This window comes from Leuciscus leuciscus (genome assembly GCF_965113295.1).
Source record: "Leuciscus leuciscus genome assembly, chromosome: 6".
NCBI lineage: Eukaryota > Metazoa > Chordata > Actinopteri > Cypriniformes > Leuciscidae > Leuciscus > Leuciscus leuciscus.
The window spans coordinates 3,227,665-3,242,587 of NC_138730.1; the positions used below are offsets into that span (position 1 = coordinate 3,227,665).

The 14,923-nt window shown below is 39.7% G+C and overlaps 1 protein-coding gene across 4 annotated transcripts in view; it reads right to left on the minus strand.

The window, feature by feature from the left end:
• Positions 1 to 4,781, minus strand: part of dspa (desmoplakin a) — a 33,287-nt gene extending 28,506 nt beyond the window's left edge. Inside the window, exons 1-3 of one of the 4 annotated variants that reach the window (XM_082174157.1) lie at positions 4,413 to 4,781; positions 1,513 to 1,603; positions 1,294 to 1,415 (exon numbers count right to left, since the gene is read on the minus strand). In XM_082174157.1, the coding sequence (XP_082030283.1) occupies positions 1,294 to 1,415; positions 1,513 to 1,603; positions 4,413 to 4,645 (446 nt within the window). In that variant the 5' untranslated portion in view covers positions 4,646 to 4,781. Of the gene's footprint in view, positions 1 to 721; positions 778 to 809; positions 882 to 1,293; positions 1,416 to 1,512; positions 1,604 to 4,412 lie in introns of those variants that run through there. The other 3 variants (XM_082174160.1, XM_082174159.1, XM_082174158.1) reach the window with 3 other exon arrangements.
• Between the last annotated feature and the right edge of the window lie 10,142 nt (positions 4,782 to 14,923).

Sequence of the window (14,923 nt, forward strand, 5' to 3'; positions counted from 1 at the left end):
CCCAGCACTAACATTTAAACAATAATACATTTTCATTTCAGCTGCAAATAACATGCAATTAACTTATTATTTCCGTAATATGTCATCTTTTTAAAAGTATGTACTTCTTTGTCACCAGGGTTAGCAAGTGGCTCAGACACTGTCTTCTTAAAATGCCGTTTCTACCACATTATTATAACATCATAAATCACTCCAGATGTTGTGGAAATTACATTTGTTGGTTCAGAAAAAAATGGTTATTGTTATGATTGATGTAAATCCACTTCTGGTGGACAGATAACCTGGAGATGATGTGTTTATAGGAGTGTAATGATCCCCTCACATCACGACTCATCTCATGATACTGAACTCACTATAGTCTCCTTTCTTTCTTTGTTCCTGCGTGTGTGTAATGGACCATGTAAGTGCCTTTGTTTGATAGTTAAATATTAGTCAGTATTTCTCAAGTTTGTCATCAATGTGTTTATTTTTATGCTTGCTATAATTAGGCATGTTCTTTAGATGTGTATTAGATGAGCTTCTAGTATGAGTAGAAGGCCTCAAGTATTGTTTAAAGTACTTTATTTCCTTAACATACTTAACATTTGCAGTTACCATGAATCTGATCTGGCACTGTTTATTGTAAACTAAAACACTGTATTTCTGTTCTTTTGTAGAAACCACACACACACACACACACACACACACACACACACACACACACACACACACACTCCAGTACCTGCGCATGATGTTGTCGTTGGGTACTCTGGCGTTCTGTAACTCTATGGCACACACACACACACACACTCACACACACACTCCTGTACCTGCGCACGATGTTGTCGTTGGGTACTCTGGCGTTCTGTAACTCTATGGCACACACACACACACACACACACACACACACACACACACACTCCTGTACCTGCGCACGATGTTGTCGTTGGGTACTCTGGCGTTCTGTAACTCTATGGCACACACACACACACACACACACACACACACACACACTGCTGTACCTGCGCACGATGTTGTCGTTGGGTACTCTGGCGTTCTGTAACTCTATGGCACACACACACACACACACACACACACACACACACTGCTGTACCTGCGCACGATGTTGTCGTTGGGTACTCTGGCGTTCTGTAACTCTATGGCACACACACACACACACACACACACACACTCCTGTACCTGCGCACGATGTTGTCGTTGGGTACTCTGGCGTTCTGTAACTCTATGGCACACACACACACACACACACACACACACTCACACACACACACACACACACACACACTCCTGTACCTGCGCACGATGTTGTCGTTGGGTACTCTGGCGTTCTGTAACTCTATGGCACACATCTTCATCTGCTCTATGGCCTCCGCTGCCGCCATCATGTTCTTGTCCACCTCAGCGGCCGGTCCCATCTGAAACACCACATCAGAACCATGCAGAGATCACTGTGAGTGTGTGTGTGTGTGTGTCACATGCAGAAGAGTAGAAGTGTGTGTGAATGACTCTTACGTTCTCCAGGAGGTTCTGCGCTCGCTTCAGGAAGCCAAAGCAATCCTGGTAGAGCAACTGAGCTCTTTTCTGAACAGACATCGAGGACATGCTAAGAGAATATATAAACACACAAGTGTTATTGAGAAGTTACACTACGCATAAGCTCACTATAATTATTTACTGTATTTTAAAGAAAACTTAAAGAATTCATGTTCTATTGGATAGATTTATCATTTCCATCATTTTCAGCAGAAGACAGATCATAACAGTTTCTCAAATGGGAACAAATACGCCATTCTGGTAACACTTTATTTTACAGTGTCAGTTACATATGTTACATGTACTTACCATAGTAATAACAGTAACTTATGCATAATTACATGCAACTAACCCTCAACCAAACCCTAACCCTACCCTAACCCTATAGTAAGTACATGTAGTTTATTAATATTCCTCCGGCCGCCACGGACACACCCTTCAGCGAAAACTCAAGATCTTCGCAACTGACCCTTCGCTAAGCCCCGCCCTCCTTAGTTACTGTTGCTACGCCTGACAAGCTTTCGTGCCTGGCACGTCTATTACTGTATGTATGCACCGGTGTCAGACATTCCCAAGGAGATCATTAGTCATCTTTGGCGAACAGGTGAATATCTGAGAGAGCAGGACAAAAGCAGTGTGCATTCGACGGATATATCCACCACATAATATGCAACAAAACTGAAGCTAAAGGCTATAGGTCCCAGCACAAGCAGCAGCGACTCATACGCTGACCATTCAAATGGGAAACACACAGATTGAGGAACAGCTACAGTATGTTCATGCACAGCAGGGGAAGTGACATTTGAAAAAAATCGAATAATTATAAATCTAACAGCTTATCCATAAATCTTGTGCAATAAACACAAGACATTAGCCTGACCACTTCACAATGATGACATTCTCACGCTTATATTTTTAGCGTGCCAGGCTAATGCAACACATCGTGGAGCAAACCTAGGTGTTTTTGTTAATTCTGTCGACATTTAGTAGTGAATGGGGCGTCCCACACTGCTTGATCCATGCCCGGCATTTCTCCCCTTGGGTTTTAGGTTTCGGGAGGGGAAAAAGTTGGATACCGGGTATCAGATTTGCACAACACTTTGGCATGTTTCCCTCGCTCGAAAGCTTTCCAGACCTCTCGCGCCTGGTTACGGTTGCTAAGCCACGATTGGCCTGTGGCGGTTTTCGGGCGTGGCTTAAGCGAAGAGTCAATGTAACGTCGCAAAGGTCTTTAGATTAGACTGACAAAATATGATACAAGAAAAGTACAAAGTCTGGAAATGGCAAAAACTGCACCAATTTTGCAGTTTTCAGATTTCGCACCCGGACTTTATATCGGCCTGTTCCACGTATCTACCGAACTTCATACCTGTACGTGAACCGTAGCGCCAGGGGCACTTCGTCGAAATATTCTAGGTGGCGCTATTGAGTCATTTTGCCACACCCACTTCTGAAACCCATATCACACGTACATGTTCACCACTTCTGACGCGTGTGCAAAGTTTCATGAGTTTTCGAGCATGTTTAGGCCCTCAAAAAAGCAATTCACTTTGGAGAAGAAGAAGAATAGTAAACAGAGCAGTTCCAACAGGGTCCTCTCACCATCCGGCCCTAATAAAGTGTAACCGCCATTCTTTATGAATTACATCATGTGCCATTCATTTTAATACATGCAGAGTCCATATGCACCGTGCAGTAACAATTTTAGCGGGTTACACTTTATTTTAAGGTGACGTATTTACATTGTAATTACTCAAACAAGTACTGAGTAACTACACTTACTATAGAGTTGCGGTTAGGGTTTGGTTTAGAGTTAGTTATTTGTAATTATGCATAATTTACTGTTATTACTATATTAAGTACATGTAGTAACGTGTATCTACATTGCCTTAAAATAAAGTGTTATCCTACGTTTTTTTGCAAGCACTGTTTGTTAAAGTAGGAGAGAGCGGGGCACAACCTAACTCCTTTTACTTTCTCAGTTTGTGTAAATCCACTTAGGGTTCAGAGTATCTATTTTTCCCCACATTAATTTCACACATGTCTAGTATTGTGTTGTTTTGTTGCATTAATAGAGTGTATACTTTTTTCTTGATTTACCCCGAAAGAATGGAAGTGAAATGTGACAACATGCCCCATAGGTGAGGTACATTATTACACGACCATATGACAGATTAAAATGTTGTCTGATCTAAAAAATAAAATAAAATAAGACAAACTAAAATATTTTGTCAATAAAATGCAATTATTAACTTTTTCATATAAAATAATAGCATTCATTAATAATTAAAAATAAACACATTTTTTAGTTTGACAACAAACACACCGCAAAACACAGCTATACAGCATAGTTCAAAACATAATACTAATTAATCAAATTACTTTTGCTATGGTTAAATAAATGATTTTGCTGCATTTTTTTCTCTAGGCGGGTTGATATGGGAACTAGTTTCGTAATGCTGGCATGTGTGTGTGAACTTTTAAACCATGTGTGTTGCAACTATCCCAGCGTAAGTTCGTGCCTCGCTCACTCCCACACACATTACAAGAGACTTGCTGGAGTCAGTCAGTGTGAGGGACAGTTTCCTGTCTCGCGACATTATAACGGAATAACATGCACGACGCAAAAGTTCATATGTTTTACTATTACATAAACTGTATCTGGACTCTTAAGTATCCACCTCTTCTCAGATGTTTCGCCATCATTTCCTTACATAGCAAAATATAAAAGAAACAATTTCTGACACAGTAAAAGCAGAGAGCTACACGATGAACTTGAATAGCCCTGATAAGATGTTCATACTTGGACCTCCGACTTTTTAGTGCAGACTTTGTTAATAAATAACACGTAACTTGATAATGCATGAATGGAAACTCACCCCAGTGTCCCTCCACCTCCTCCACCTCCTCCTCCTCCTCCTCCCTGTGATCTGTTGGAGAAAGAGTGTGTGATGGTCTGCGCGTATCCTCCACCGTCGTTGAACTCGGAATGATATCCGTTTCCACTCATGTAGAGCTGCGGTCCGTCGCCCCGCGCTAAGCTGAGGTCGGGCCTGGAGCTGGACCTGTGGCCCATATGGTGGAGCCGGGTCTGGGATCCGGACAAACTCATGTCTGCAGAAGCTAAAGCAGCGGGTCAGCGAAACAAAGCGCAGTGAGAGTGATAAAGTCCTCCTGCTCTCCTGCTCTTGCGCGTCTCTCCGCGGCGGTGACTGCGGCGGTAATGGACGCTGCGCTCTGGATAGTTCCGGTTTTCCTTTAGACCACACCTGCACACACACACACACACACCCGTGTTCACATGAGGTGCGGCTCATAAATGAGGTGTTCCCGAAAAATCCCCCCCACTTTCCCACGGAATTCTCTGATACGGTCAAATTAAATATTCGTGTTTTTTTTTCCCTCAGATTCCTCAAAACATTTTTTTCTTTTTCTTAAAATAAATACTTGAACTTTTGCCAACTTTGTTAACAAGATTGCAAATTGTTTTTAAAAGGACTTTCTATCAAAAGCTGGAGATGTACTGAACTACTGCATTTTCCCCCTCAGCTTTTATTTTTTATTTATTTATTTATTTGGTAACATTTTACAATTCATTAGTTAAATACCTTAGTTAACATGAGCTAAGAATGAACAATACTTCTACAACATTTATTCATCTTAGATAATATTAATTTCAACATTTACTAATACATTATTAAAATCAAAGGTTGTATGTGTTAGCATTAGTTAATGCACTGTGAACTAACATGAACAAACAATAAACAGCTGGATTTATATTAACTAACATTAACAAAGATTAATAAATACTGTAACAAATGTATTGCTCATTGTTAGTTCATGTTAGTTAATACATTAGCTAATGTTAACTAACGAACCTTATTGTAAAGTGTTACCTTTTAATTAATTATTCATTAATTGATTCATTTTCAATGCTATAAACATAACACAGAACACAATATATCTGTGGTATCTCATATCATTACATCAGTGAAATGGTGAGCATGCGCATCTTACATGAGTTAAAAATTAAGTTGAAAAGAAAAGAGAAAATGACATGTGATCACAGTGATACAGAAGAAGTGTTACAGTGATACACGCCCTGTCTGACTCAAACACACACACACACACACACACACACACACACACACACACACACACACACACACACACACACACACACACACACACGCACACACACACACACACACAGTCAGTCTGCGGAGGACTTTCGCCTGTGTGTGTGTTTTCCAGAGCAACACACCCAGTCTCACACACCCTTTACACTCCTCTGTGACTGAGTACAGGGAGGTTCGTCAGGTTCTTTTTTTGTCTGCTTCTTGTCTTTGAAAAAAAAAGTGAGGTGCACTGTCAGTAGTACAAAACATTTTTAATTGTCCATTAGCCTGGTTGACAAGTGTAAATGACCTCTCATAATGTCATATTGCATTAATTTAACATTAGTGTGGGAAAGTTAGAACATATGTTGAATCTGACAGATTGAAAATAAGTCATAATTTTGTTGCTTATGTCAGAATTTAATACTAGTTATTGAAACCAAACTTAATTGCAACATAGTATGTACGCAATACTATGCATTATGTGCAATATACATTTTTAACATAACATTCTAGCATTTTGCAACACAGCAAGGCTCTTACAGAAACTTATCTCAACCAACCAGTTTAGTTTATTTCCACACCCGTTTATCAAGTGCACACATCCAGTTACAATTTAAAATTGAAATCAGAACCCTCTTTTCAAATCCTTAACTCTCAACAAATTAGAGTTTACCTTTGAAACTTAGGTCCAGTCCAACCTCACTCAAGATATAGCCTATAACCTGATAAGAAAAACACTTTGTAATGTCTTCGGTGTGTTTTCTTGTGTATGTCATGTTTGAATTTCATTCTTTTTTCCAGAATAGGTTCTGCTCCAGGTAAGATTAAACACATAGATAAGAACATTTTGTTGTGTTGTATTTCCTTTATTTCGGCCCTACAAGGACAGCTATATGGAGGATACACACCTTTCAGGCATCATGTGACACCTCGCAGTGTCCCCCAAGGCTCAGTCCTGGGCCCGTTATTGTTTAACCCAGGGGTGTCCAATCCTGCTCCTGCAGAGTTCAGCTCCAACCTTAATTAAACACTCCTGAACCAGCTAATCAATGTTTTAATAGGATACTAGGAACTTCCGGGCAGGTGTGTTGAGGCAAGCTGGAGCTAGACTCTGCAGGATCTCTGCATTTAACCTATACTGTGTACGTTTTATTTAGCTGGTTTTAATCAATATAACATCGTTGTTAAGTCTGACGTCATGCAAAACTTTTTCCAGGTTCAAACGATCTAACAGATTGCAAAAGCAAACAACAAACAATTCATGATCCTAACCTTTATCTTCATACTGAAATCATTTTCTGAATCATTAAAGGGGTCTATTATGCCCTTTTACAAAGTCTTGATTTTGTTTTTGGGGTGTACTAGAATATGTTTTCATGCTTGATTGTTCAAAAAACACTTTATTTTTTACATATTTTACATGATTACAGCTCTTCTCTGCCCAGTCTGGTTGAACATGTCATTTTCGATAAAGCCCCTCCTTCTGAAATACGAAATGTGCTGTGATTGGTTAGCTGGCCCAGTGTGTTGTGATTGGCAGCACTTTAGCGTGTGTTCGGGAAATGTCCCGCCCCTTCATAACCACGAGTTCTACTCAGATGTAAATATTAATGATGGAGTGAATTTCAGACCATTTCGAGCCCGATTCAGACCCTGACAATGTTAACGAACAAGAAGATCATGGAGAACGGATTTCAAGCACGGATTTCTCAGGACATTTCAGAGTGGTATGTTTGTTTTGTGTAATTTTCTTGTAGATACAGTTATCCACCATTTAATCATATTTGTCGGAAAACTATGGTAATGCAAACAGTAATCGATAACTTCTGGAAGCTGTTCTCCATAAAATGTGCAGCGCACAGACAAACGTTAAGGTTATAATCTTAAGGAACAGTGTTAAAAATAAAATGTTAACCTGTCTAAGTTTGTCAGCCTTAGGAAAAACTTTTTCCACCTGTAAAAAACAGCAACAACAACTCTTCCTCTTCTCTAAAGCAGCCCAGCATGGCCTCACACCCTTCGTTGCGTGTTCCCGGGGGCGGCGTTTATGTAAATTTTAGGGTTTGTGATGTCACTAACCCGGGAAGAAGCCTGTTGTAGTCCCTACCAGCCGTTTGTTGTAGTCCTTAAAAAGCGATTTCTGTCAAATTAAATATTGTTGTAACTTTGCAGATGTTGTTTATGCTCCAACAGCAACATTACACACTAACTAAAGTAAAAAAAAAAAAAACTGAAATCATAATCAAGAACCCCTTTAAAATATCATTGTCACTGTGAGCCAGGAGACTGTAGTATAAACTGTGAGTATTTAAAAAGATTAGCTTAAAGGTGCGCTATAAATGAGTTGTGCTAGTAAATGTCTGTTGAGATGATATTCTCACAGACTTGGACCTGAAACAGAATTTAATATACTTAAAGTACAGTATATAATTTGCTGATAATACACAGCTCTGCTATAGTCACTTGCACTAGATGGCCACAAATCAATTAGCAACATGTGTACATACATGTGTTTGTCAGAGAACTTTCTGCAACTAAATAAAGATAAGAAAGAGGCCATCAGGTTTGGTTCTGATTTATTTTCTTATTTTATTTGTACTGACTTATTTTTACCCCTCTGAGAAGGTCCTATAAATATAAAGCGTATGCTTCTCTTTTAGATTGGTTATGTATATAATTGTTTTACATTTCAATCTTACACCTTAAATGATTTGACTTGTGCAACGATTTCTTTTACTGGTACATTTTTTGTTTTGTTTAATTCTTGACTAATGTTTTGTTTAATGCTTCAATAAACTTCCTAAAACAAAATGAGTTCACCTATACTAACTGTGCAATTGTTTCTTGTCTCTGGCTGGGAACATAGTGTTTCTCTTAATCGTATTTAACAAGAGTGGCACACACCTACAGACACACCTGTCAAGCCCTTAATCATTTTGTGATTTCATTTCTTTCAGTTAATAGTTGCACTTCTGGAAAGAGCCTACACATGAACAAACTTGCCTCTACTATAAATGTAATGACTGAAAGAAGCTTCACATACTGTACACACTAGAAACACAAGAAAAGAGCACCGCCCAAGCCTCACATCCAACACTTCAGCATTACAGTTTTTTCCAATTGCTAACACACTAAAATGACACGCACAGCACAATTATTTACACTGACACACAGAGAGCAAAACCTCTTCTCAAGTCTCCAAAAGTCTAAACACATTTTCTGCATTCAAAATGGCACTTTTTAAACGCACTGAACTCGGTTCTCTGCATAAGACAACAATCTGACATAAAGTCGCCATGACGCCATTTCAAAACACTGCTATTCAAAATGACACTCCATGATCTGATTGGCCAATACACGTGTCACCTGACCAAACACCTCAATGGTTAATTGTTAACACTTCAATCTTTTTCAGTTGACAATTTTTTGTGAGCATATTTTTGTTCAGTCCAATGTAAATATATCTGCTGTGCGTATGTTGCACTGACTTGTTTGGTGAAAAATTAACAAATAAATGTTTCAACAGCATGTGTGTGTCTCTGCAAATATTTCTGTGCATGTGAACAATCTGAAGATTTTTCTATAATTTGAACTATTTTAGTATTATGGCAAAGCATACTAAAGATGAGAGTGCTTTTCATTATGCCTAACAGTGTGTAGTTGGTTAGACAAAAAATCTGGTAATATGAATGAAGTGTGTGCCATTTCGTGCAAAAGTTTGATTTTGATAATGCTATATGTGACCCTGGACCACAAAACCAGTCTTATGGGTAATTTTTTTTTAAATTGAGATTTATACATCATCTGAATACATAATATTTCCATTGATGTATGGTTTGTTAGGATAGGACAATATTTGGCCGAGATACAGCTATTTGAAAATCTGGAATCTGAGGGTACAGAAAAAGCAAAATATTGAGAAAATCGCCTTTAAAGTTGTCCATTTCTATTGGCGATAGTGCTGCATCCATTCACAAAAATAAATGTTTTATATATTTAAGGTGGGAAATTTACAAAATATCTTCATGGAACATGATCTTTACTTAATATCCTAATGATTTTTGGCATAAAAGAAAAATCTATCATTTTGACCCATACAATGTTTTGTTGGCTATTGCCACAAATATACCCGAGCAACATAAGACATAAAAATGGATTTTGTGATCCAGGGTCACATATGTAGTTTTGGTTGCAGCGCTTCATTTTGCAGGATATATTGGGTATTTTGCAGTTTGGGTGTGTGGTTTTGTGAATTGTGTTAAGTATTTTGATAAAGTTTGCAAGGTTGCAATCACAACTTGGCTATACTTTCAAAGTTTCTGGATAAAAAAAGCAAAACAAAACAACACTCTCTTTGAGTATGTGTATTTGTATGTGTGAACTGGAACTAAAACCTGGAAAACACTTACAGTGCCTGTTTTAGTTTAGCTGCCTTTACTTTGAAATATTAAATATGATGTTGTTTTCTCAAGCAAAATCATTATGTGCACACGTGTAATGCACTTATAATGCACAAGTGACAGTCCTGCACTGCTTTTTATGATTGTGACAGACAAAAAAAAAACAAAAAAATGCTTGCATATAGGCCTAGTGTTACTTCTGAGTATGCATGGAGAATTGGAGTTTACCATTACTGGAGCATGGCTGGTAAGACAGGATGAACCACAGTTGTGCAACATTATTCTAAGACGAAGAATTTAACAGATCCATGACCTTCTGCAGCGACTTCAAACCTTTGCATGGTCCCTTTATCTGAATGTCAAGACTTCAAGGACCTCACGGTTCCCGGAGCTCAACATTCCCCAGGACTTAATGTTCAAGGCAGTTGAAATTTGGAATCCAGTTCTTTTGTCTCACTGCAATGTGGCACAACCACTGAAAAGGGGCTTTTGCAACGGGTAGTTCTGGGTATGTAGTCCAGTGTGGTTCCCCGAGAACTATTGGTTCCCTTAGAAACATTTTCCTGGTTGCATTCGCACCGCCAGTAGAAACTCTGAAGTGACGTAAGACACGCTTGTTGTTGTGACTTTTATTTTGTCGGCGCTGAGAACGCCTGAGCTCACAGTCCTGTCTAATACGTTATTACAGTAGTCAACATTTAAAGTGGATCAAAAATGTTCATCAAAGTTGTCCTAAGACAAGAACGGTTATTGTTAAAAAAAATGTTTTGAAGGTCGCGCTTCTCAAACTCCATCTCATTTTCTCCTCCAACTTCAAAATCTTCCGACATTGTTGTTTTACCTTTTTTTTTTTTTTTTTTTATGGCGTTTGATTTAGTCTTTTCATGTTGGCTTTGTAAACACTAGGTCTGTACTTCCGCCTACGTCACGCGTGACCTTTCAACGTGATTCCGTAATGTGTGGCGCATGCAGAGCTAAGTGCAAGACCAGTATTTGTGGTTAAAATGTATATGTACCCTATCTTGCACCCAGCGCAATTGACTTTGTACAGCGACGCATGTATCATTCCTATTTTGCACCCGACGCACAGCGGACTTTTCCCTCCACAGACGCACGTCGGTAAATTAGGGAATGAACTTGCGCTCCCGGGGGCGGTTCAGCGAAAAGAGGAGGCGTGTTCCGGCGCAAACGTTCCCCGGTGCTATTTTGCAGTTGCAGAAAACAATTCCGTCACTGACCAGGAAAAACCTAGTCTAAAGTCAGTGGTGCGTTATTCAGATGCTATTTTAAGGGCACATGCTTGGCCATAATGTAGCGTGTGCACAATCAAACTTCTCTCATCTACATACAGACGCAGCAGTTCTCATTTTTGCAAACCATACATAATTACAAGGAAAATATTCCACACGAGGGAAATCATTGTGGTGTCCATGAAAACTTGAAAAAATAGGCATAAATCTAGTTTAGACATTTACCCAAATTATCATACGCCTGTTTAACCGAAGTTAATTTGGGTGTGTTTCTCCATCCCCAATGTCACTTCTCTGTGTTTTACGGCCCTGACGAGAACGTCGGTCTCCTCGGCTGTGAACCGCTCCTGGCGTGCGCCTGGCAAATCCGCCGTTATAATAGCAATCCGCCATGGAACCACGCCCAAACCACACCTATGAGTAATGAAGCTACTTCAGACCAACCCATTTTAGATTTGCATCGGGCGCAAGAGTCATTTATCCCGCTGGTATAATAGCAACAGCGCCCGAGACCCGCCTACAAAGTTACTTGCGTTTCATGTTTGATACTTGCGTTTCAGATCGTTAAAATAGGGCCCTATAAATGTTATTTTTTCAATAAAATGGCCGATGGTTTGTCTAGATAAGACTCTTATTCCTCGGCTGTGATCGTGTCGAGACTTTGAAGCTGCATTGAAACTGACATCTGGACCTTCAACCCGTTGGACCCCATTGAAGTCACTGGGCCCTATTTTAACGATCTGAAACGCAAGTGTCAAGCGCAAAGCGCAAGTAACTTTGTGGGCGGATCTCCGGCGCTGTTGCTATTTTCCCGGCGGGATAAATGCCTCTTGCGTCAGGCGCAAATCTAAAAGGGGTTGGTCTGAAATAGCTTCATTATTCATTGGTGTGGTTTGGGCGTAACGTGAAATAAACCAATCAGAGCGACATCTCACATTCCCTTTAAGAGCAGGCGCGCTTTTTCCATAGCGGATTCCTATTATAGCGGCGGATTTGTCAGGCGCGCGCCGGCAGCGGTTCACAGCCGAGGAGACCGACGTTCTCGTCAGGGACATTGGGGATGGAGAAACCCCAATGGCCTATGATAATTTGGGTAAATGTGTAAGCTAGATGTATGCTTTTATAATAAACTGTCTATCTATCTATCTATCTATCTATCTATCTATCTATCGTAATAATGTATGATTTGCAAAAATGAAAACTGCTGCTTCTGTGTAGATGAGAGAATCACAGTGCGCGTTGTGCACACGCTACATTGATTATGGCCAAGCATGCGCCCTTAAAATAGCATATGAATAACATGCGCAACGCACCACTGACTTTAAACAATTTTTTCCTGGTCAGTGGCGCAATTGTTTTCTAAACCTGCAAAATAGCATGAGGGAATGTTTGCGCCGGAACACGCCTCCTCTTCGCGCTGAACCGCCTCCGGGAGCGCAAGTGTATTTCTTAGTTAACCGACGTGCGTCTGTGGAGGGAAAAGTCCGCTTTGCGCGGGTGCAAAATATACATGCGTCGGTGTACAAAGTCAATTGCGCTGGGTGCAAGATAGGGCCCATTATCTTCAATATCTTGAAAGGCGAGGGGGAGAGTAAATTATCAGGGAATTTTAATTCTGAAGTGAACTAATCCTTTATTTGAGCAACCTTAATGTAAGGGTTTGGAGTTTTGCTCGCAGGTCAAAGATGTTTTGATTGTTCAACCTTGTTATTGAGCTTATGGATCATGTTCTTCAAGGTCTGATTAAACCGTTCAGCTAGCCCATCGGTCTGTGGATGGGAAACACTGGTATGAATCGATTTAGTCCCCAATAAATAACAATAAATCATGTTTTATGTGTGAATTACTTCCTTAACACAGACAGTGCAATCTCTGTATGGAATAGTTGACATATAAAAAAAGGAAAAGATGTGTCTTGGATGGGGGGGGGGGGGGGGGGGGGGGGGGGGGATTAGCTGCCAGGCCATTCGATGGCGATGAAACCCTATATAGGCTGAACACGTGATACGCATGTGCATCAATTCATCGTCTTCAGAGATTTGCGTTTTTGTTGCACTTTGAAACCTGTTTTCAAAAGTTTGGGTTTTCAGGCACCTAACTACAACTACAACTACAACTAGTTGACATGTAGTTGTCGTGTAAATGAACGGCCAAAACATATTAAAAGTTTTACGTTTTTAGTCATTCGGTGTCGTGTAAACAGCCTCTTAGATTATATCCAGCATACAAAGCACACAATATTTGTCTTTGATCCCACACAGTAGCCGGTTGATCCACTACCAGAAGTGAGCACCCTCCATTCTGAGTGCACTTATTACACTTCTCCCATGACTTAGAGATTATCTCCAATGATATTACCGTCTACTTTCAAGGCGAGGCATTTGACATGTCAAGAGCCTAATGCAATGAAAAGTGTAGTGTTACCACCCCTTAAGTCACAGACTAAACCGGCAAGGGTTAACATGATTTCAGTCAATCGTTAACTTTCATCGTTTTGCATAGCCTACTTCAACTACACAATCTTTATCAATCTTAGATATTTCAGTGATATTTCTCAGGTAGGACGTTTTATAAATGGTATGCAAAAAGAAAGTCACTTAGACCATCTTTAATTTCGACTGTTTTAAAATTGTATTGCTGTGCCTGAATTAACCCTTTAGATCTGCGTTATCCTGACACACGTTTATACAGTAACTACTCAACAGAACATAACTTTCATATATTATGAGGGATGGGTCATAAAGGTGAGCCAACGCCTCTCCCTTACTTTCCCAGTGCTTCTCTAGTGCGATACAGGTGTGGCTGCTCAAATACCCCCATGACTACAGCTGCTCTGTTACCACTTGTTGTGTTTTCTTTCACTGCGTAAAGCTTTTCATGACAACACATTACTCACACTGTCTTCTGACACACCCTTGGCAGTGGATTCTGCTTGCCTAAACTCCCTGGCAAGGCAGGCATTTTGGTTGGGTTTTGATTAGATTACATTTTTTATTTCTCCAGAGACCGACCACTGAAGGAGGAATGCGATTTATTTGCAAGCAAGTGTGACTGTGTGTATCTAAGCGGAACTTGAAAAGGTCAAAGTACAGAATACATCTAGGCACCATGCCAATGAAACATTTGGATAAACCATACAGTGATTGACAGCAAAACTTCCCAGCAGCTGATAACTCATCCGATACCTCAGAAGATGATATGCAAATAATGATTTCATCAACCACAGTACCTAGGACTAGCCCATTTTCACCTCTTCATTCGTGGATATCGCAATCACAAAAGACAAAAGCTGAGGAAAATTAATTTATGACCCATCGACTTTTGGGTTCCTGCCATTAAAAAGCAAACAATTCCTGAAACAGCACATGGTAAAGCTAACACAAAAACATCAAGCCATTACTTAACTAACAGATATTTTAATAAATCAGTATTATGAAAGTAGGGAACACTTTCTTTCAATGGTCTACATTAGACATTCTACTAATTACAAGTAACTTTGGAACTACATGTCAACTTATTCTACTGAGAGTTAGTTTACATGTAGTTGCAAATTAATGAGTTAGTTTACATGTAGTTGCAAATTAATGAGTTAGTTTACATGTAGTTGCATATTAATGAG